At 33.9% G+C, this 21,677-nt stretch overlaps 1 protein-coding gene across 4 annotated transcripts in view; it reads right to left on the reverse strand.

Annotated features, from left to right (window-relative positions):
- Positions 1-21,677, reverse strand: part of LOC149543283 (kinesin-like protein KIN-UB) — a 305,487-nt gene that overhangs the window by 22,300 nt on the left and 261,510 nt on the right. For 3 of the 4 annotated variants that reach the window (XM_089798130.1, XM_089798128.1, XM_089798129.1), the window contains 3 exons: positions 15,849-15,974; positions 13,734-13,877; positions 13,312-13,440 (listed from right to left, as the gene is read on the reverse strand). In XM_089798130.1, coding sequence (XP_089654256.1) covers positions 13,312-13,440; positions 13,734-13,877; positions 15,849-15,974 — 399 coding nt within the window. The remainder of the gene's footprint in view (positions 1-13,311; positions 13,441-13,733; positions 13,878-15,848; positions 15,975-21,677) is intronic. The other variant, XR_016355614.1, reaches the window with a different exon arrangement.

Genomic DNA, 21,677 nt, shown 5'->3' on the forward strand with positions numbered 1-21,677 from the left:
GAAAAGGAAACAATTCTAGGAAGAGAAGAAGGGCCTTATACTTGATGATGCAATCCCAAATGATCACAGGATCGGAAGTTCCTGTACTTTTTACCACTGCATTCACCTTGATAACCATGGTGTTGCCTCTTTTGATAACCTATGACTTTGATGAATTGTCCATTATCATTTGAAAATTTAATGTGATCTAGCTTTTCTTGCTCAAGTTGTCGTGAATTCTCCTTTTGTAGATTGGCACATTCTGTATTTTCTGACACTTTGAACACCTTCTTGATGGTATCCGGATGTAAATTTGGAACAATTTTTCATCAACACCTTTGCCTTTTTTTTTTTGTCCTAAAGTAAAGTGTTTGGCGCATGGGAATGAGTGCAAATGAGAACTTTTGACTTTAAAAAAGTGACTTGGGTTTTCAAGATGTCATTACACAAAAAATGGATTACATGTAAATGCAACATGTAATGAGGATTGGAAAGTGAGATTGAAAAGGTATAATGAGTTTTATAGTCACTTTTGGTGAACAGGGAAAGTCAAAGTACATGGGAGATGAAAATGACATCTTTTTGACTTTTCAAAAAGTGACTTTCAATCAAAATCGGACCTTTTGGATGCAATTACACGTAAGGCATTTCGTGTAATCATGTCGTGTGAATGGATGTGAAAAGTGAGATGATTGAAAATGAAAACAGAAAATGAGATTACACGCATATGCGGATGGTGAATGAGATGGGAAAAATGTAATCGCATTCGTTAAATGAGAGGTGAGGTGTTGTGACACAAAAACGGAATGTGGAACATGATGATGCTTTCGTATGAGGTGAAGCAACAAAAAGTTCTTGGGAAAGAACTTGTGAATTCTCCAAAGTGGAAAAAACCGACAAGCAAACACAAAACACAAAAACACAAAGAAAAACGTACCTTTGGAAAGTGACTCAAACATGCCAAGATGCATAATACTTCAACACTCAAATTCGAAATTGGAACTTGGGAAAGAACCAAAAACATTAAAATGAAAAAAACTTCATTTTCAATGGAAAAATGCACTTTCTATGGCATAGATTTCAACAAGTGGAAATCATCAAGCAATTACATGCATAAAATCAGCAATATAAGCAAAAATTAAATAGCAAGAAAGAAAGAGTCCACTTACATGAAGGTTAAATGCCAAAAATGAAGGAGAAACATGCTCCAATGTTGAAGATTCTTCCAAAAATGTTTGAATATTTCAACTTTTTACAAATTCGAATGGGAGAGGGCAGCAATCAAGAGAAAATTGTCGAAAGATGCCAAATGTGCCCTAAGATTGCTCCAAAATCCAACATTTTCAAAATGCATGTGCTTAGGATGTTTTTAGCAAAAAACGTTTTTCACCATGGTGCATGAGCAAATTGATTTGGTGTTTAAACCTCAAATCATGCACCAACGTGCCATGCAAACACCAAATAAAGCCAAATTTATTTGGAATGGAGCAAAAACATGGACCCGAAATGAAGTTATTTGCTGATTTTTTCAAAAACATGCCCCAGTTTGGAGCTTCCAAAAACATTTTTTAGCTTGTTGAATCCATTTTGAATCCAAGAAAACTCATTGCCCATAAATCCTAAGTCACAAGGTTCGGCGAATATCAAGCTTGATATTTGGATATTGCCGAATGTGAAACTTGCCTAAAAAAATTGCCAAAATCCGCTGTTGATTTGGCCGTAAAAAATAGACTTCCTATTCGGAGTCCAATGCATTTAGAAATTGTCATTTGCACAGGTTTTAGGGTTTTTTCATGTAGAAAACTCTATAAAACGTTCTTCGAACTCTCAAAGAATCCACCCTGCGAGTGTGAATGAGCAAAGTTTCAGCGTTTTCCTAAGCAGTTTCGTCCTAAGCAAAGTTTCAGCGTTTTCTTGCATTGCAAATCCCTCTCCCGGCCCTTTGTCCTGCTCGAAGCGGCAACGTTGGCAACGTCTATGTAAAGCAGCGCCACACATTCATTTTTCTGATTTGTATAGTTTCATTTTAAACGCACGCCATAGATTCATTTTTCGCATTTGGATAGTTTCAGAACTGTAGGGGATTACATATTAAGTTTAATATGTATTACACTTAATGTATTATGTATTATTATTATGTATTTGTATAGTTATTTGTTTGTAATATGTATTAAGTTTAATCGTATAGTTTGTATTACAAATTACATAGTTTGTATTTTCTAATATGTATAGAGTTTTAATTTTTCATATAGTTATTAATTTTATATTTTGTTTTGATTTTTTATATAATTTTTACATATAATTAATATATAGTTTTTTACATAATGTAATTTGTATGAAATTTTTATTTCAATTTATATAATTTTTGTAATCAATTTAATTTTTTTAATTCTTTGTAATCTATTTTGTAATAGACTTAGTTAATTTAATATTTACCGATTAAAACAAATAGTTAATTTAATATTTGATTTATTTTTAAAAATTGATTTAAAATATTGATATATTAATTTTTAATTAACATAATTCCGAAATCTTTTAAAATATTAGAGTTTAGAGTCAATCAAATATATATTAATATGTTTACTTTATTTTGCTTTGTAAGTTTATAATTTTTATTATAATTTAATAAATAAATAGATATATTTGTTATGTTTAATAAATTATAAATTTATATTTCAATTTTTAAATGATATAATTATTACTGTAAAAAGTTGACCTTTAACATGTTTAATTTTAAATTAACATTTTAAAATTATTTATTGAATTATTTTGTTTTAAAGTTAGAAATAATAATATATTATTTTATTTTTAATTCTACAGATTGTAATATGGCCCCCAACAAATCAACTTCGGAGGCGTGGAAACATGTGACTAAAAATGGTCCTAATAAAGCTCAGTGTAACCTGTGTCCAAAAGTTATTACTAGAAGTTTAACAAGGGTCATGGATCACTTGCTTGGTATTATGGTAGGTAAAGGTGGAGGTGTTACTGCATGTCCAGGTGTGACCCAAGAGCTTAGAGCGATTTTGGAGAAAGAGCATTCATCTTCTATTTCTCAAAAGATGAAGACGGCACAAAAGAAACAAAGAATTGAAGATGTCCCTAAATTCACATCCACTATACCTTCATCTTCATGTCTACCTCAGGTTGTAAAGCCAACAAAAGAGAGCGGAACTCTGAATAGCTTTTGAAAACCATGTGAGAAACAAGTAGTTGATGATTTACTAGCTGATTTATTCTATACTAGTGCAATTCCATTCAATGTAGCTAGAAATCCACTTTATTGTGTTGTATTTCAAAAGGCTGGAGAGTTTGGCAAAGGGTACATACCTCTTTCTGAGGCTTTGAGAACAACTCTCTTAGAGAGGTCAAAAGAAAGAGTGACTGATAAATTAGCTGTGGTCAAAGCCTCTTGGAAGGCAACGGGGTGCACTATATTGAGTGATGGATGGTCAGATATCTATCAAAGACCATTGATTAATGTTTTAGTGGCTTATCTTGAAGATGTTGTATTTTTGAAGGTTATTGACACTATGAATCATAAAAAAACTTCTGAATATATATTTCAGATATTAGAGGAAGCAATTCTTAAAGTAGGGGTTGCAAATGTGGTTCAAGTGGTTACTGATAGTGCAACAAATTGTGTGGGAGCTGGCAAGCTCATTGTAGAGAAGTACCAAAAAATTTATTGGAGTCCATGTGCAGCTCATTGTTTGGATTTATTGCTTCATGATTTGGAAAAATTCCCTTGGACACATGAAGTAATTCATAGAGGAAGAGAAGTTGTGAATTTCATATGAAATCATCGTCTCACATTGAGCCTTTACAGGTAACATGCATCTAGAGAGTTGTTGAGGCCTTCTAATACAAGATTTGCTTTATTTTATATCACTTTGAGAGGAGTGGTTAAAGAGAAAGAAGCATTAAGATCTGTAATTTGTTCCAATGAGTGGGAAAATTCAACTCTCTCAAAAAGTGGTAAGGGGAAGATTATAGAGAAAATTGTTTTAAATAGTAGCTTTTGGAAAAGTGGGGCAAAGGTTTTAAATATATGCAGTCCAATTGTCAACGTGCTTCGCATGGTTGATGGTAACACTCCTTGCCTTGGAATGCTTTATGAAAGCATGGACCGTTGCAAGGACGCAATTCAGAGAGCACTAAATAATGTGGAAGCAGAGTACATAGAAATATGGGAGACTGTTGATTCAAGATGGAAAATGATGCACACTCCTTTACATGTAGCAGCTTGCTATCTGGAGCCTAAACTGTTTCACATTGATAGACAAGGTGATGCTGAAATTATGGCAAGTTTTTATGAAGCCATTAGTAGATTTGAACCAGATCTAGCAATTGCATCTCTAATTAGAGAACAATGTTGGAAATGCAAAAAAGCGGAAGGGATGTTTGGAATAGGAGTAGTCAAATATGATATGACACGAGATGAGGTACCTAGTTATAGATGGTGGATGAGCTATGGGGCAAAAACTCATGAACTTCAGCGATTTGCCATTCGAATTTTGAGTCAAGGAGCAAGTTCATCAGCTTGTGAGAGAAATTGGAGTTGCTTTGACCACATCCATTCCAAAAAGAGGAACAAGTTGTTGTATGGAAAGTTGGGAGATCTTGTCTATGTTCGCAGCAATTTAAAATTGCTTATGAACAAATCAACAAATGATTCATCTTCACAACAACAAACTTTAGAAGACACAGTAGTACCAAACGCAGATGAGCCTGACTTTTTTGAGGAAGAATTAAGTAGTGATACTAATGATGATGCTACACTATCTAAGCCAAGTGCTCTTGATGACTTCGAGCTTTTTTGAAGCTATGAAGTCTTGACTTTTGATTGTACCTTCGCAACAAAATAATATCTTTGCTATTGTGATTTCACATGTTTCTTATGTTTTGTACTTAATAAATGTCTCATCAAGCTTATGAAGTTGTGAGATCTATTTAGCAATTTTTACTATTTTTGATAATTGATAAGATATATTACATACATCTAGAAAATAATTAAAATTGTATAAGGAAAATTTAATTGGAATTTTTACTCTTTCTCGAACTTCATTCGAATTTTATAGTTCCCGAACTCGAATTCGAATTCGAACCTTGTGACTATAAATCCATCAAAAAAATTTCCACTTATGATCAAAATCAGGTTCTTGGAGGGCAAAAACATGTAGTTCTTCAAAATTGGACATTTTGGAGGCCAAGGCATATATTAAAACATGCTTTAGTATAAAATCGGACCTTTTGGAGTCAAGAGCATGTTTTAAAATGTGCATGAAAGCAAAATCACACTTTTTGGAGGAGGATGCATGTTTTAAAATGTGCATACAAGCAAAATAAGACCTTTTGGAGGAGGATGCATGTTTTAAAATACATCTCATATTTTGGATGTAAAGACATAAAAAATTCCCTTTTGATGTAGTGGCATCAAAAAGGTCTACTTATGATAGTCTTTAGATGTAAAGACATCAAAAAGGTCCACCAAAATGAACTTTATATGCACTGACATGTAAAATGTCCACTTGTGATGGATTTTACATGTAATTGCATATAAAATGTCCACTTTTGATGACTTTAAGTCATTTAATTCACTTAAATCTATAAAAATGTTACAAAATGAGTCATAAACAATATTTATCTATCATATTTAAAAATATAACCTATAAACTTCATTTAAATTGTAACATTTAAATGAGCATTTGATTTAAAAATCAAAAATTAAACTGGAACTATATAGTTATATAGTTACTTCAAGTGAAAAATTAAAAAGTAACTCAACTTAAAATTATAACATAAAGTGCACTATAGTCACTTTAAGTAAAAATTTAAAGTTAAAGTAACTTAAAAACATAACAAAAAACTGAATATAAGTTATATTTATCAAAAAGTGAAAGTAAATTAAAAATATAACATCATCTCTGATTGAGCTCTAAGTTAGACCAAATCGAAGGGAAAAGTGAAAGGCATGACATAAGAAAAACCAAAGGACAAAAAACACATACTCAAAAGCAAAGAAAGGATGATGAAGGTTTAAAAAATCAAGTAAAGTTTTGACAGAATGCAAAACGAAAAAGACTTGACGAAGGCCTTCAATAAAAGAATTTCATATACAAATTGAAATGGATCGATCAATCAACATTAAGCAATTCAATATCAAGTTCAAGCTTAGAGAAACAAGAAACTAGCTTGAAAAAGTTTCGTGTTGTTACCAACATTTTGTGGTGACAAAATGTAGGACAATAGTGACCATCCTCTTTCCACCATACGACCTCCTCCTTGCCTCCATTCAATACAGTTACAAGCAAATTGGTCGTGGCACAAGTTTCTGGGTGTAATAGGAATTAATTGGGTTGGCAAATTGAATAAGGGACATTACAAGTTGTTTGGATTTAGTGGTGTCGAGCTCACACTAAGCATTAGATGCCACCCTTAGACTGATGGTCAATCAAAGGTTGTTGAAAAAGAGGTTTGTGAAATATCTTCAATATTACATATCAGGGAAGCATAAGACATGGGTCAGGTGGTTATATATGTGCAAGAATTGCTACAACACAACCTACCACATGTCCATCCTGATGTCACCTTTCATGGCATTGTACAGTATGAACTACCTAGCTTTACGGATTTTCTTTTTGGCAACAATAGAGTACCTTGTGCCAAGGACCTCTTACATGACAACTACGATACCATGAAGGCCTTGAAGGAGAACATCTAAAAAGCTCAAAATCAAAAGTAACAGTATGTTGATCAATAGAAGGTTAAGCATTTATTTGAGTTGGGTGATATGGTATACCTTATGTTGTAGCACTATGGATAGCCCGCTCTCAAGAATAGTGGGGTTGAGAAACTTAAGCTACATTATTGCTGACCAATCAGGGTAATCAGACATAGTAAAGCGGTGTCTTACGAGTTTGAGTTACTTGCTGATGGCCAAGTACACAACATCTTCCATGTACATCTCACCTCAAGAAGGCAATTAGGCATAAGGTGATACCTTCTATAGTGTTGTTGCCCCTCAATGAGGAGATACTGATTTTAGCCCTTAAGGCTATTGTTGACACCTGAGAGAGGAGACTGACAAGGAGGTTTATTAGGGAATATTTGGTGAAGTGGAAGGATTCACTAGTAGAGGATGCTACATAGAAGAACGAGTACATTTGGCAACACCCAAGATTGAGGTTTCTATATGACAAGCAATCTTATGGAGGGTGGACTATAATGTCCCCTCCTTAGGTTGTTTGGTTATCAATGGAGGTTAGCCTATGATATGGTTCCGGTAGGCTAGTAGATTGCATAGGGGACCCAAATAGGGGCTTATGGAGTCATGCAGGGGCTTTGTGAACCAATTTGAACAATGACATCACCTATGTACTAATGTCATTAGACAAAATTCAATGCAGAGTCCAAATGAGAAAATTATGAATAATTTGGAAATACTTATATTATTCCTACGTTAGATTCTAATAAAATAATACTAAAATAGTTTATTATAATCATTTTATGATAATATAATAAATTAAAATTAAAGTGACCATAGCACAAGTCCCTAGCAGGTGATTATTTCAAGTGTAACTTAAACGGGGCCACTGTAATGTCCCCACCATTAGGATTAGATGGTAACAGTAATAATTGTAAGACCATAACATATCTAACTAAATATTTCCATCTTAATTTGCATGCATACATATATCATTTAATGTAACATTCATAATGAATGTTCTCCACCAAGTATAACTTGGATCGTAGGATCATATTAAGACATTCAAAATGAACGCCCTCCACTAGGCATAGCTTGGATCATATTATGACATGCAAAATGAATGCCCTCCACCAAGCAAAGCTTGGAAAATATTATGACATTCAAAACAAATGCCCTCCACCAAGAAGATCTTGGATCATATTATTAATAATTACATTCTTTCATTCTATTAAGAACTAAATCCATAAACAATTATTTAGAAAATATATATGTTCTTCTATATATATATATATATACAACCATAGATTTAATATCATATTATATTTCTATGCATGAGGTTTATATACATATATTGGAAATGCCAAATCATATGCCAACATCATTTACATAGGTTATTCAATATTAATATCCAAAGAAAGTACGGAACCCAACTCACCTTGGTGGGATTCATATCACGTACTCTATGTCCCTTGCGTGTGATTTTTCTTTGCACGTTGACTTACTAACCGACCATACGATTTCCCACTTTTAATATTGATGCGGTAATCTGTTCTCTATTCTCGTATTCTATGATCCACGTGGTGGGTGGTCAAGTCTCACCCAAACGAATGCTTAAATGCAACTTCTAGTTTTTGTTGGGAAGCTCGGCAAGGTTTGTTGACTGTATATGAAGATTATGCAATTTTTCTAAATTGCTTGTTCCTTCTTTTCCCAAAGACCCAATATCATTTGTATCTGATGTAAGGTAAGAACCTTCGTCGGCGAGTTCTGTCTATGGTTAATTTATGTCTGCATCCTTCCTGAATCACCTATGTTGTTCTTCCTTCATTGCCACTTATTCCACTCTCTGCCAATTTCCTCCCCCTATATGTTTTACCTCATTTCTCTATTAATAGCGTGCTTCCCATTTCACTACCCTTCTAAGGGTCACGATGTACTTTGTGTACTAATATGTTTGTGTGCATAATTTCATTAGTGATATGATATTTAAATTAGTGTTATTACTTCATGTTATAAATATATTTAGGATTCAATAATTATATTTTATTTTTTTTATTTATTATCATTTGAATAATATGAAGGTAATTTATCAAGATGATAACCATTCAATTGTCTTAATTTTAAATATATATATTGTTACAGATCAATATGGGGTTATGATAGTCCACCCCTCTCAAATTTGCATGTCCTCAAGCAATACAAGTTCTTCTAATGTTGGATCCAATGAATCTTCATCCTTAAAGTGATCCCTTGATTTGAAAGTAATTGTCTCCATGCTCTTGAGTAATAACTGCTAATGTCAAATGTTCTTGTTCATTAGATCTCACCCTTTTAGTAGGGATATCCTTGTCATATGTTATATTATTCATTCTTCCTCTTTTGCACTGATGATTACACTCCCATGGTTCTTTACATTTGAAACATAATCCTTTTCTTTGCAGGTCGTCTCTTTTTGGACACTTGTGACCAAAGTTCCATGATTCATGACATAGGCAACATTTCTTTTCCTGATCTTCCTTCCTTGTCCCTTCATGTTCGATATGCATTTTAGGATTTTTGTGCCACTCATCTATTTTATTGGATTCAACCTTCTTTGCTTTCCTGATGTCTTCCTCTAAATTCTGGGATTCAAGGGGTTTCACCTGGATTTTAATGGCATTTTTAAGTCCCTCTATAAACAAATGAGCGAGTTGTCCTTGGGATAGATTTGGAACCAAATCTTGGAATTGATTTGCGAATTCTTCTATTGTTTTTGTCTTTATGAGGTGAGTTAGTTGTTGGAAGTACCACTCAAGGTCTCTTTGATCAAACCTACTCATCAACCTTTGAATGAATTCACTATAGGAGGTAATATTTTTGTGTCCCAGGGAAACTTTTCAGTAATGCCACCATTTGTGGGCTGACCCTCTTAAATGGAGTATGGCGAACTTAATAGGACCTTCTTCAGTCATAGGACTGTAAGATAGATATGTGTCTAATTTTTGGACCCATGATTGAGTTGTTTCCTCTCCTAAACCATCAAAACATGGTAGTTTTACTTTATTTACTTTTTCCTGAAGGTCTTTATCCACACGATTCTTCTTTTTATTTTCCATGACTTTGGTTCTATAGTATTGTTGAAAGGTATTAGCTGTCGAATATTTGGATCCGAATTCGCATACATTTGTGCAATTTCTTCCATATTGCTTGTGGTTGTTTCTTCTTCTATCACAAGTTCTCCTCTTGAAATGAATGAAGGAAAAGTATCTCGTGGAGCTAAACTTTGTAATGAGGGCTCATTTTCCTCATGATTAGAATGACAATCTCATTCAAGATTATGTTGTTCATTCTAATTGTTATTGTTGCTTAACTTTTGTATAGCTTCAAGTAGTATTTTATTGGAGCTTTCAATTCTTTCATTAGTTTGTTCCATAAAGCTTTTTAATTCTTGGGCTAGTTGTTTCGCCATTGTTCTTCAGATGTGTATTTAACCAAAATTCCACAAGATGGCAAGATTATGCTCTAATACCACTGTAATGTCCCCACCATTAGGATTAGATGGTGACAATAATAATTGTAAGACTATATCCAACTAAATATTTCGATCTTAATTTGCATGCATACATATATCATTTAATGTAACATTCATACTGAAGGTTCTCCACCAAGCATAACTTGGATCGTAGGATTATATTATGACATTCAAAATGAACGCCCTCCACCTAGAAGATCTTGGATCCTATTATTAATAATTACATTCTTTTATTCTAGTATGAATTAAATCCATAAACAATTATTTAGAATATATATATATATAGCCATATATTTAGTACCATATTATATTTCTATGCATGAGGTTTATATACATATATTTGGAAATGCCAAATCATATGCCAACATCATTCACATAGGTTCTTCAATCTTAATATCCAAAGAAAATATGGCACCCAACTCACCTTGGTGGGATTCGTATTACCTACTCTATGTCCTTTGTGCACGATTTTTCTTTGCATGTTGACTTGCTACCCAACCATACGATTTCCTACTTTTAATATTGATGCAGTAATCTCTTCTCTATTCTCGTACCCTATGATCCACATGGTGGGTGGTCAATTCTCACCCAAACAAATGCTTAAATGCAACTTCTCCTTTTTGTTGGAAAGCTTGGCAAGGTTTGTTGACTATATATGAATATTATGCGATTTTTCTGAATTGCCTATTCCTTCTTTTCCCAAAGACCCAATATCCTTTGTATCTGATGTAAGGTAAGAACCTCCATCAGTGGGTTCCGTCTGTGGTTAATTTATGTCTGCACCCTTCCTGAATTACCTATGTTGTTCTTCCTTCTTTGCCACTTATTCCACTCTCCGCCAATTTCCTCCCCTTATATGTTTTATCTCATTTCTCTATTAATAGTGTGCCTCCCATTTTGCGTATCTTCTAAGGGTCACGATGTACTTTGTGTACTAATATGTTTGTGTGCATAATTTCATTAGTGATATGAAATTTAAATTAGTGTTATTACTTCATGTTATAAATATATTTAGGATTCAATAATTATATTTTATTATTTTTATTTATTATCATTTGAATAATATGAAGGTAATTTATCAAGATGATAACCATTCAATTGTATTAATTTTAAATATATATTGTTACATATCAATATGGGGTTATGACAGCCACTTTATAATAATAAATAAGACCTCCATATGGCCCAATTCCCTAGGAGGGAATAATTAAAATATAATTTAATAAAGTTCAACTAAAAATGATAAGAAATGCCAGAGTTTGAACTTTAGGAGGGAAGAGAAAAGTTTGGAACAGAAGAAGCTTGGGAGGCATTGTTGCTATCGTCCAAGTTATTTTTGTCTTCATCAGCAATGGCGGTTTTGACTATGTGAGAGTTGGAACAGCTATTTGATTTTCAGGAAGAAAATCTCTTGGAAGAAATTGGAGTTGGACATAGTCCCAACTCTCCAGGTTAACAAAATCTAGCACAGATAAGCTTTGTTATTCATCTGGCATGAAGAGTTAGATAGTTTTTCACAGATCAGATTGTTGGAAGGGGAGACCGCACATTAAAATTACAAATCAGTGATTGGAAGGATGATTTTATTGATTTCCAGATTCCCAGCAGCAGCCGTACATTCTAGAGATTATCATAATTGCTTCTAGTCTGGATGTGTGTGAGCGAATAGCAGATCTGTTTAACAAATTCAGTTGGTTTGAACAGAAATTCAGTGTTTTCCAATCAGCGAGGACAGATCAGGAGCTTCTAGGGATAAATACACACAGCCATCAGCCATACCACAGCCTGTAGCAATAATTGCCAGATGTACAAGGATATATCTGACATGCAAACCAGTTTGGAGAACGTATTCAGCAGACTGGGAAAGATCAATACTTTGGTGTCATTACGTACAAATCAGACCTGGTATGGTTAGGTCAGACTTAATAATTTAATTAAAATTCAGATTGTGCTGATGATTTGTTCATGTCTTCGGCTTAGGGCTAAATATTTGAAGTTAGTTATTTTTAACATTGTTTATTTACATGCATTCTGCAATTTTCTATCCAAAAATTAAAAGAAAACAAAAACCTTAAACACCACAAAAATAATTCAAGAAAAAAAACACAAAAAAACAAATTCTGGATAAAATCAGATTTGGAAAAAATTCCACATCTGGAGGTGTCTACAACAAATCATTATGTTCATGCATATTTTCCTTTGTGTGGATCTAGATACTGTATAATGGGTGTTGAAAATTGAAATTTATTGTACTTTGCATATCACGAATATACATCACTACCATTAGCCACAAATAATGTTTAATGGAACTCAAATTATTTTAGAAGACAGGCTTCCATTCATCAAGTGGATTGTTTATGTTAGAAAATTTAATATTATCTTACAATACATGGATTATTTTGTACATTCATATGCACTGGGTGTCTTAAGGAATCATACACACAATGATACTTACCTGAACTGGTAATTAAGTTATTAACAAAGAATGAATTGATAACTGAAAAAATTAGCTCCCAAAAAATTGCTTCATAGGAAAAATCACATTATTTCTTCATTTTATTTCTCTCTCCCAATTTCTGATTTTTCCAATTTTTATGACTCTTTTTAACTTAAAGTATTTTGTACCCTCACCAAAATTTTGTTTCAAGAAATGCTCATATTTGCATTAAGTAGAGTTTGTATCCCGTCCTAAAATATAAGAATATAACACTTAACCACAATGTAAAGAAGCCATAAAATATTAAAATGTAATAATTTCAATTTAGTAGGAACCTAAGAGCATGCATATACTCCTTGTTAAATAACTTTGGACCTGACGTAAGATATGGAGCATAACTGTTAAAATTCTTACATTCGTCTTTTGTGATTGGAAGTCACAAAGAACTGGTAATAAATATCAGAAACCAAAACTTAGTTGAATTCAAGCATTATTTTAATATCCAAGAGCTCATATAATTACAAACATATTAGACTTACCCACAGAAATTAAATATTTTCCCATTGATACTGTGACATTATTATACAGACTAGAAGCTTTTTAAGTCTATAGCTGTGTCAATTTTAAAGATGTGAGAAACATTCTCATTTATAAATAAATGTTTAATGATCTTACCATGTGAAGAAAGATGACAAAGTGCAAGCTCAACATGGCGTGTCACAGAAATTGCCTCATTATTAGAGTTCGCAACAATCCAAGGCAATGCTCCATCATCAATAAGAAGAGAGCGACCCTTATGATGTCCTATATGACCACATTAAAATATCAACTTAGAGGATGAAAAGAAAAAGAACTAGTTTTATAATCTAGAAAAAGATGGGTCAAACATTTGTTAGGGTTTATCAAATTATGTGAAAGTAGAATATAGACGCTTGTTATTTAGCTGGTGAATGATCGTAACTGCAGAAAAGATAAATAAACTGCATTCTAAATGCGACGAAAAAAATCAATGGTACAAAATTGGGTGTATCACATCATGTAAGCTAAAAATAATGATAGAATAACTTGAAAATGAAATTTCAAAATCCATTATTAACCTTGTGTAGCTCCACGAGATTCACACTTTGCAAAGTTGGCAACTCCTCTAGCTACTTGAGCTAAAACATCTGAATGTCCTGATCTAACCATCCCAATAAGAGCTTTGATCCCACCTTCATCCCTCAATCTCACTTGTAACTTGTCTGAAATAGATACAACTCAAATTGTTTGTACTTGATTATTTAAAATGGAAACTTAAAAACCATTTCTTTAGTCTAGAAAGAAATATACAAACTGAAGTCAAAATAAATTTTTTGAGAACTTTCATTTGCCAATTTTAAAATTGTGAGAAGTAGTCACAAGCTAGTGAAAACTGCTCATCACAGAAACATGTAAAACAATTCTTCGAGCCACCGAGAAGGATCTAAATGGAACTGGCATACTGAATCTAATGATGGTAATATGAAAGCAATATGCATTTTAGATTCAACAAGAAAATTTAAGAACAAAATATTTTCTTATTTTATTTTCTCTCTTTTTTTTTGTGAGAAAATGACTTCCAATTCGGGTCACTTTCTCCAAAAAATATAACTCAGTCTATTTGGAATCTCAGCCATTCTTATACATTCTTTGTGAAGGAGAAGCTCGAGGTGAAATTCCTTGTTAATGAGTTATTCTCAGCGAGAGCAGTTCGAGGTGAAATCCATTGTTCCACCCTTTGCAAGTAGATATAGTGGACCACCCTTTGCGAGTAGGCATTGTTGAAAGGCATTCTTCTTTGAGAGAAGTCGGAGGTGAAAGCCCTCATTCCACCTAGTAGGAGTAGATATGGTGGACCACCCTCTATGAGTAGGCATAGTGGAAATGCATTTTTATCTAGGAGAAGCCTGAGGTGAAAGCCCGCATTCCACCCTCTGCGAGTAGGTATGGTGGACCTGTCTCTGCAAGTGGGCATGGTGGAAGTGATGTGTGGTACTCCATGTCTTTAATTTTATGAAGTAACTATGGTGAATTATGTTATACTGAGATAACAATGTGATGAGAATTTATTGTTAATATTTTTCATTGCCACTACGTGTGCCTGCTATACTAAAGATCTCTCTCTTCTAAGACGGAGTATTGAAGATTGTAGCTGTGATAGAGATCTTTATTTCTGATTTATGTTGAAATTTTGTCAATAGGTAGAGAAGATATTTCTAATAACTTAAGTGAACACAATGTGGCATTCAATGTGTACTAGGTCTCACACTCTAAATATTTGATATTTTATTTTATGAAGAAACATGTGTCATGTGTCATGTGTCATGCAAAGGGGTATGCATTTGAAAATATGACAAGACTTGTTTGAGAAATTGAAGAGACCTTCAATTGTGAGATGAAAAGTCTCTCAATTCTTTATATATATTGTATTAAGTGGAAAGCATTGTATTCAAACATTTTATTATTTCAACAAAAGAGATATTTTGTACTGTGGCTGGGGTTTTTCCCTTCAAGCTGAAGGGTTTTCCCATGATAGATGTCTTGTGTCTTTTGTTCCAATTTTTGTTCTTTTTTATTGCTGTTTATCACCATTTCTGAGCAAAATATTAACAGGAAATTTGTATTTTGTAATGTGTTTTGGTTCAAAGGAACTCAGTAATTTCAAATCAGACTTTGCAATCCATCTGTTTGACAAAATACATATGACATAATTGAAAATTTATGGTCAGCATAGGTAGGGGATCTTACAAAGGTTAATCCTTCAAACTTTGATGCTCACTAAAAAGGGGACATTACATATTCTAGAAAAAAGTTGAATGCATTCAAATTCTATAATTATGTATTTTGTTTATGGAGTGGCTAGATACTGATTCAGCTACCTCTTTTGTAGGCTTCAAGTCAGAGATGGTCAAGCATGATATGAGAGATTATTGAGTGACAGTCATTTATGAACTGAACTTTTGTGTTCGTAATTCTCTCCCTCAATTGCAAAATTACTTTAAGTCCCCCCATTATACAATGTGGAAAGTATAACCTTATTTATGTGCTAACTTATGCACTTACTATTTTAAATTATCAAGATTATAGACATGGCATGAACAACTAAAACAATCTATATAGGATTTATCAACTTTTCTAAATGCTTCATGTTGATTAACATCCAAAAAATACTATTGTACATGATGAGGACATACCATTTCCACACAAGTTTGCTAATGCCCCACCAACCATCTGAAGTGTTTGTGGATCTTCTTCCTTGTTGGCTGTCTTTGCAAGCAATTTAACACCTCCCTGCATCATAATGAACTCCTGATTTTTTTCTGAAACAATGATAAGATTATCAATATAGATGTAAATATGCTACAGACTTTCTATAGTTGAGGGTCGTCAGCATGGCTGATAGCAATCACAAACAAAAAATGAAAATAAAAGAGCATTAATATTGGAACAAAAACAAGCAGCACCATAAACTCTTTTCCCATTATAACATCATGATTGCTAAAATCAAGATATATCATAATCCAAAACATGTGTCAAATTTTGGAAGCATGCATGGGATTCAAAAGAACAGAAAAAGATAAATTCAGAAAAAAGAGGAACATATGTTCAAGTCATAATTTATAAAGATCTTGAAGATCAAGCAGATTATTTGAAGAATTGTTAAAGGGAGAATCTCATGGCTTCACTAGGCAAGTAAAAACAACTGGAAAACAAGCAAAGGTAGCATGAAATGGTGAAAACTACAGATGTGCATTGCAGATATTTGAATTAGACAGCAACAACAGAAACACATTAACAGAAACTAAGGGAAAATCATAATTATTCAAAAAACAGTTTATTTTACTGAAACAAATGTTGTATTAAAGAAGTTTCAAGGCACCAGCTGAAGTTTTTTCAGAGAAATTAGCAGCATGCTAATTAATACGTGGCCACTCAATATGAAGAATGAATTTCTAAATGCTTATGATAATTAATGACAATTGTTTGAAAACTCATGTTTATCCACAAGATGCGCCATCAAAGTTAACTTTTACCTATCCAGCATTTGGCAGGACCAAAACCTTATCTCCTCGTAGTCCTCAAAGAGGAATTAGCCAAACTGACCCCATAAATGGGGTGGACAGCCAATTTCTTTTTTCTTCTTTTAGTTTCAATGTTTTTCAATGGACTATTTGCCAACACTAGAACTTCATAATAAAAAATGCAGGAAAGACATGATAATGAAAAATGGGGGAATCACACCCATTTATGTATTGTACCGAGCTAACATTTTTTTCAATTTTTGACATTTTTGTGATGCCCCCATTTGATTCCTAAAGCAAGTCAACCCAGAACAATGCCTTTGGTCCATGTCATGAAAAATATTGGGCATCACATGCATCAAATAATCAAAATTAAGTTATCATGGACGGCTTAAGTTCGATCAAGATATCATAATACCGAGGCATCACAAAATAAGTCCATCACTACCGAGAATAATAAGTTTGACCAAATGTTAATCAGTTTATTAATGATATTGTTAGTTAAAGATCCAACTAGGCGAAAGACATAATTAATTAAGCTCTTTATAATAGACATGAAAATAGGATATACACCTCTTCATGTCACACCCATTTGAGGAGTATAAGGTAAGGATTGGGATTCTCAATTAAGCATTCAGATTGGTTTTTTATACATCTTCAGTCTGGATTTAGAAGTGCTCAGAACGGGAAGGTGATCTGACTGAGGCTATTGTCTCTTACATATGTATACTCGCATGATTACAAAGATATCAATCTGAAACAGAGATTGCATATAGATACACATCTAGCTGTCATACACCAATATACATTCACAATTTACTCTATAGCATTTGCATTAATAAGGGATTGATTCATAGATATATCAGACTACTACTCATTTGGACATCAGAATTAATTTCAGAATCCATAATAATTCAATATAAGAATACTTGGCAAGATTATTGATTGAATACCTCACTCCCATACTAAGCTATAAGTTTAATAAATATAGGCATATGTGTTGTATAGTGTTGATGTGAGTTTTTGTACCAGTACATAACATATTAGCAATCAAACACTTGATATGGAATATCAAGTCCTCAATTCCTCTCTTGAAAACTTAATGCTCATGGGACATGAGAATAACTCCAATGTTCCTTACACCTGTGGATACTAGCTCAGTTTATCGATGTGATTTGCTGGTAATCACGTAGGCGGCCTTACATTGTTCATTCAAGGATGACTTGGGGTTTTTTAGTGAGATGGTGATGATTTTGTACGAGTGCTAGAGGATGTTGATGGTGACAGTGATGGTGGAGGATGTAAGCGCCAGATAATGTTGATTACGCGAGGAGTAGGCAATAATGCTTCGAACGAATTCTACCTTCCTAACTTTCTTAGAGGGAAATTTGACTACTCAACTACTCACTATTCTACTCCTACTCCTATGAATGGAAAGATTAGCAAATGGACGGGGATCGAATCTAATGAAAGCTAACCAACGGCTCTACTTCCATAGATGCAATGATTCAAGGGAAAATGACTAGTTTACCACGCAAGGCTCCCTAACCAGCGGCTAAAATGCTAGTGGCCTAGTTATAGATCCCTATCAAACATTCACTAACATCACCATACAATTAGCCATCTACTTCTACTCTAACAACATGACATGAAATCCTACTTTAATTTGAGAGATGAGAAGAACCATGCAATACACCAAAATGATCATGTATATCCACCATGCAAGCCACAACAATGAATAGAGAACAATTTTGATAGTATTTTGGCAACAATTCTCCAACATAACTCCCTCACAAATGAGAGCAAAATGGCCTTATATAGAGGCCAAAATTACAACCAACGATAGAGATCAAAAGCAAAATCAACGATCCAGATTGAATCCTAGGAACCCTAACTAGGGTTGCCACCCCATCAGCCAATGAGAAGATGCCACCTCGTCAATGGACCAATGAAAAAAGAGGAAAAGTGGCAACCAATGAGAAGGCACCAAACTGGTGGCCAATCAGAAATAGACACTTGTCCTATCCTAGAAGAAAGAGAAATTGCCACTTGGGCTTACATCAAATGATCTTCTAATATAACTCTCCTTTTTTCCTTCATTCTTTTAGCTAAGGCAATGAACCTAGCTAGCCTTTTGTTGACTTCCTCCATGAGAGGACAAGGTGTATGCTTTATCTTGAGCTCAGCCGATTTCATCATGTTGCCCGCTGCTTGTAGCATCTTCTCATGTTCCTTCTCATATTCTTTTGCCTATCCAATAAAGGCGTTGAGGGAGGAAGGGTGTTCAAATGTTTCTTCTTGATAGCAACCTTTCCTAACTCATCCAATCTTGATCCAAGTCTTGTCTCATTGATATCCTCTTCTCTAATGTCTTCAAAATCAATAGCCACCCCAACGTCGCTCATCATGGTTGAAATGGAAGTGGCGACGCTTGGGCTATGATGTGCAACCGCCTTCTGTATCTTGTTTCCCAAGGGGGATTGTCCTTCCTTTAGTCTGTCCTTTATCTGTAGCATATTTACTGTATCAACATTGGTATCGGTTATTCGCCTCATTTTCGAGAAGAAAGTTGTTTTGGGCATCATATCCTCTTTGTTTTTCATAGTGTTTGTTCCCTTAGGATTCTTACTTGCACTACTATCCTTCATCTCGTCGCCCTATTACGAAATGGTAAAGTGGTCGACAATGAATGCAAGAAGAACCAAGGGAGACAATATCTAGGCAAGAAGGAATGAAGGAAATAAGCTTAAGGACCCTTTTAACTCTAAATGATTTGAAATTATCTTTACCAATAGGGGGATTGCCCTTTTTTTAGTGTGTCCTTTATCTATAGCATATTTACTGTACCGACATTGGTATCGGTTATTCACCTCATTTTCAAGAAGAAAGTTGTTTTGGGCATCATATCCTCTTTTGTCTTTCATATTGTTTGTTCCCTTAGGATTCTTGCTTGCACTACCATCCTCCATCTCGTCGCCCTATTACGGGATGGTAAAGTAGTGGACAATGAATGCAAGAAGAACCAAGGGAGACAATATCTAGGCAAGAACGAAAGAAGGAAATCATCTTAAGAACCCCTTTCAACTCTAAATGATTTGAAATTACCTTTACCAATAGGGGGATTTTCTTTTTGGAATTTAGGATCAAACTTGAGAATTTACTGTATCAACATTGGTGTCAGTTATTCACCTCATTTTCGAGAAGAAAATTGTTTTGGACATCATATCTTCTTTATCTTTCTTAGTATTTGTTCCCTTAGGATTCTTGCTTGCACTACCATCCTCCATTTCGTCACCCTATTACAGGATGGTAAAGTGGTGGACAATGAATGCAAGAAGAACCAAGGGAGACAATATTTAAAATAGAACGAAAGAAGGAAGTCAGCTTAAGGACCCCTTTCAACTCTAAATGATTAAAAGTCACTTCCACCAATAGCCGGATCTTTCTTTTGGAACTTAGGATCAGACTTTGAGAATTTCAAATCCCTTGCAAATCTTGAGGCTCTCGCTGGAAAAAATCAAAATTTAGTGCTCTCGGAATTGTCCTCCATTTGCCCAAAAAAAATCAGACTTTTGATCACATAACCTCCTCCAAATAAAATCATCCAAGGTTGGGAGAAAATCGCAGCCCTTAGCAAAAATCAGAATTTTGTCTTCCACAAATTTTGACTAGCAAGAAGAGTGCAGATCTGCCCTCAATCATGGAAAATCACCAAACATAGAGATCTCTACCATGAAGAAATTTGCCAACAATAATACCAATCTGCCCTAGCTGGAAAAATCACCCAAAGAAGATGCCAATCTGCCTTAGGAAAATTGCTCAAAAAATGCCTAAGCACCAAAGAGGAGTGAGGAATGAGGAAATGAGAGGAAAGAGTTTCCTCTTATACCCAACTTGCTCATCCCCCTTACCTAACCGACAGGGACCCTGGGAGCAAAAATAAATTAATTAGAACACAAGACATGGCCCCCAATTAGATGCTTAGCCCAAAATTAACTTTGCCAAGATGAAATTTACTTTTTTAAATTGTCAAGTAGACCAAAATTGCAAAAAGAAAGTAAATAATGCCTTGGAGATGCTAAACGTTTCCATTTAATGATGATTTAGCAATTAATATGTCATTAAAATCGGATTTTGGCTAGCCAAAAGCCAATTTTTCAATATTAAATTACCAATTTCATTAAAGGCTTAAAAATTCTCAAGGCAATTTTAATCCATTAAAAGCCAATTTTTTGCAATTCAATTTGAATTGATTTTGCTAAGCAATTTTTGGTTTTTTTTTTTTTTGATAAAAATAAATCATCTCTAGAGCCTAAAATCGATTTTGCAATTTGATTTCATCTTTACAAAAATTAATTTTTTCTTATCAAAGAAATTCAAGATTTTCCAAAAAAAAAACCTTTAAATCTAACAAAATTTCACTTTTTGAAAATTATCCAAATTTATACAATTATATCCAAATTTTCAAACAAATTATCTAAGTACAAAATTTACAATTTTATCCTACCAAGTGTTGCTCTTTGAAATTTGTCCGGTCTAAGGATGAAATTGGTTGTTCTAGAAAATCAAGTTGAATCCGGGTGAAAATAAGTCTAACCCTCTCCCCACTGGTCCTGAAGGTGTCCAAGACTCAAAGTTTTCAAAAAAAATCGAATCAAAATTTTTTTTGGACAACTTCAAAAATTATTTATCACCAAGGCGATTGAAAAAAAAGGGGTTCCCCAAAGTTTTGGGGCAATGGTGTGAAAGCTTCACAACATATAGCATAGAAACAAGACCCCACTTCAACACGCACTCGGCAAGGCTGACTTGACTCAAGACTAGGCAGAAAACTAGTGTCTAGTAAGTCAAGAGTAGTGCAAGTTCTTGGAAAGTCCCAAGCCACTAGGACTCTACTAGGGTCTCTCAGCTTAGGACTCCCAAAACTCGGAGATTCTTGGAGAGTCTCGGAGCTAAGGTGTAGACATATATATCTATACGTACATATATATGCATATATAT

This window comes from Cupressus sempervirens, chromosome 8, assembly GCF_028749045.1.
Source record: "Cupressus sempervirens isolate cs-2001-9-10 chromosome 8, ASM2874904v1, whole genome shotgun sequence".
NCBI classification, from domain to species: Eukaryota; Viridiplantae; Streptophyta; class Pinopsida; order Cupressales; family Cupressaceae; genus Cupressus; species Cupressus sempervirens.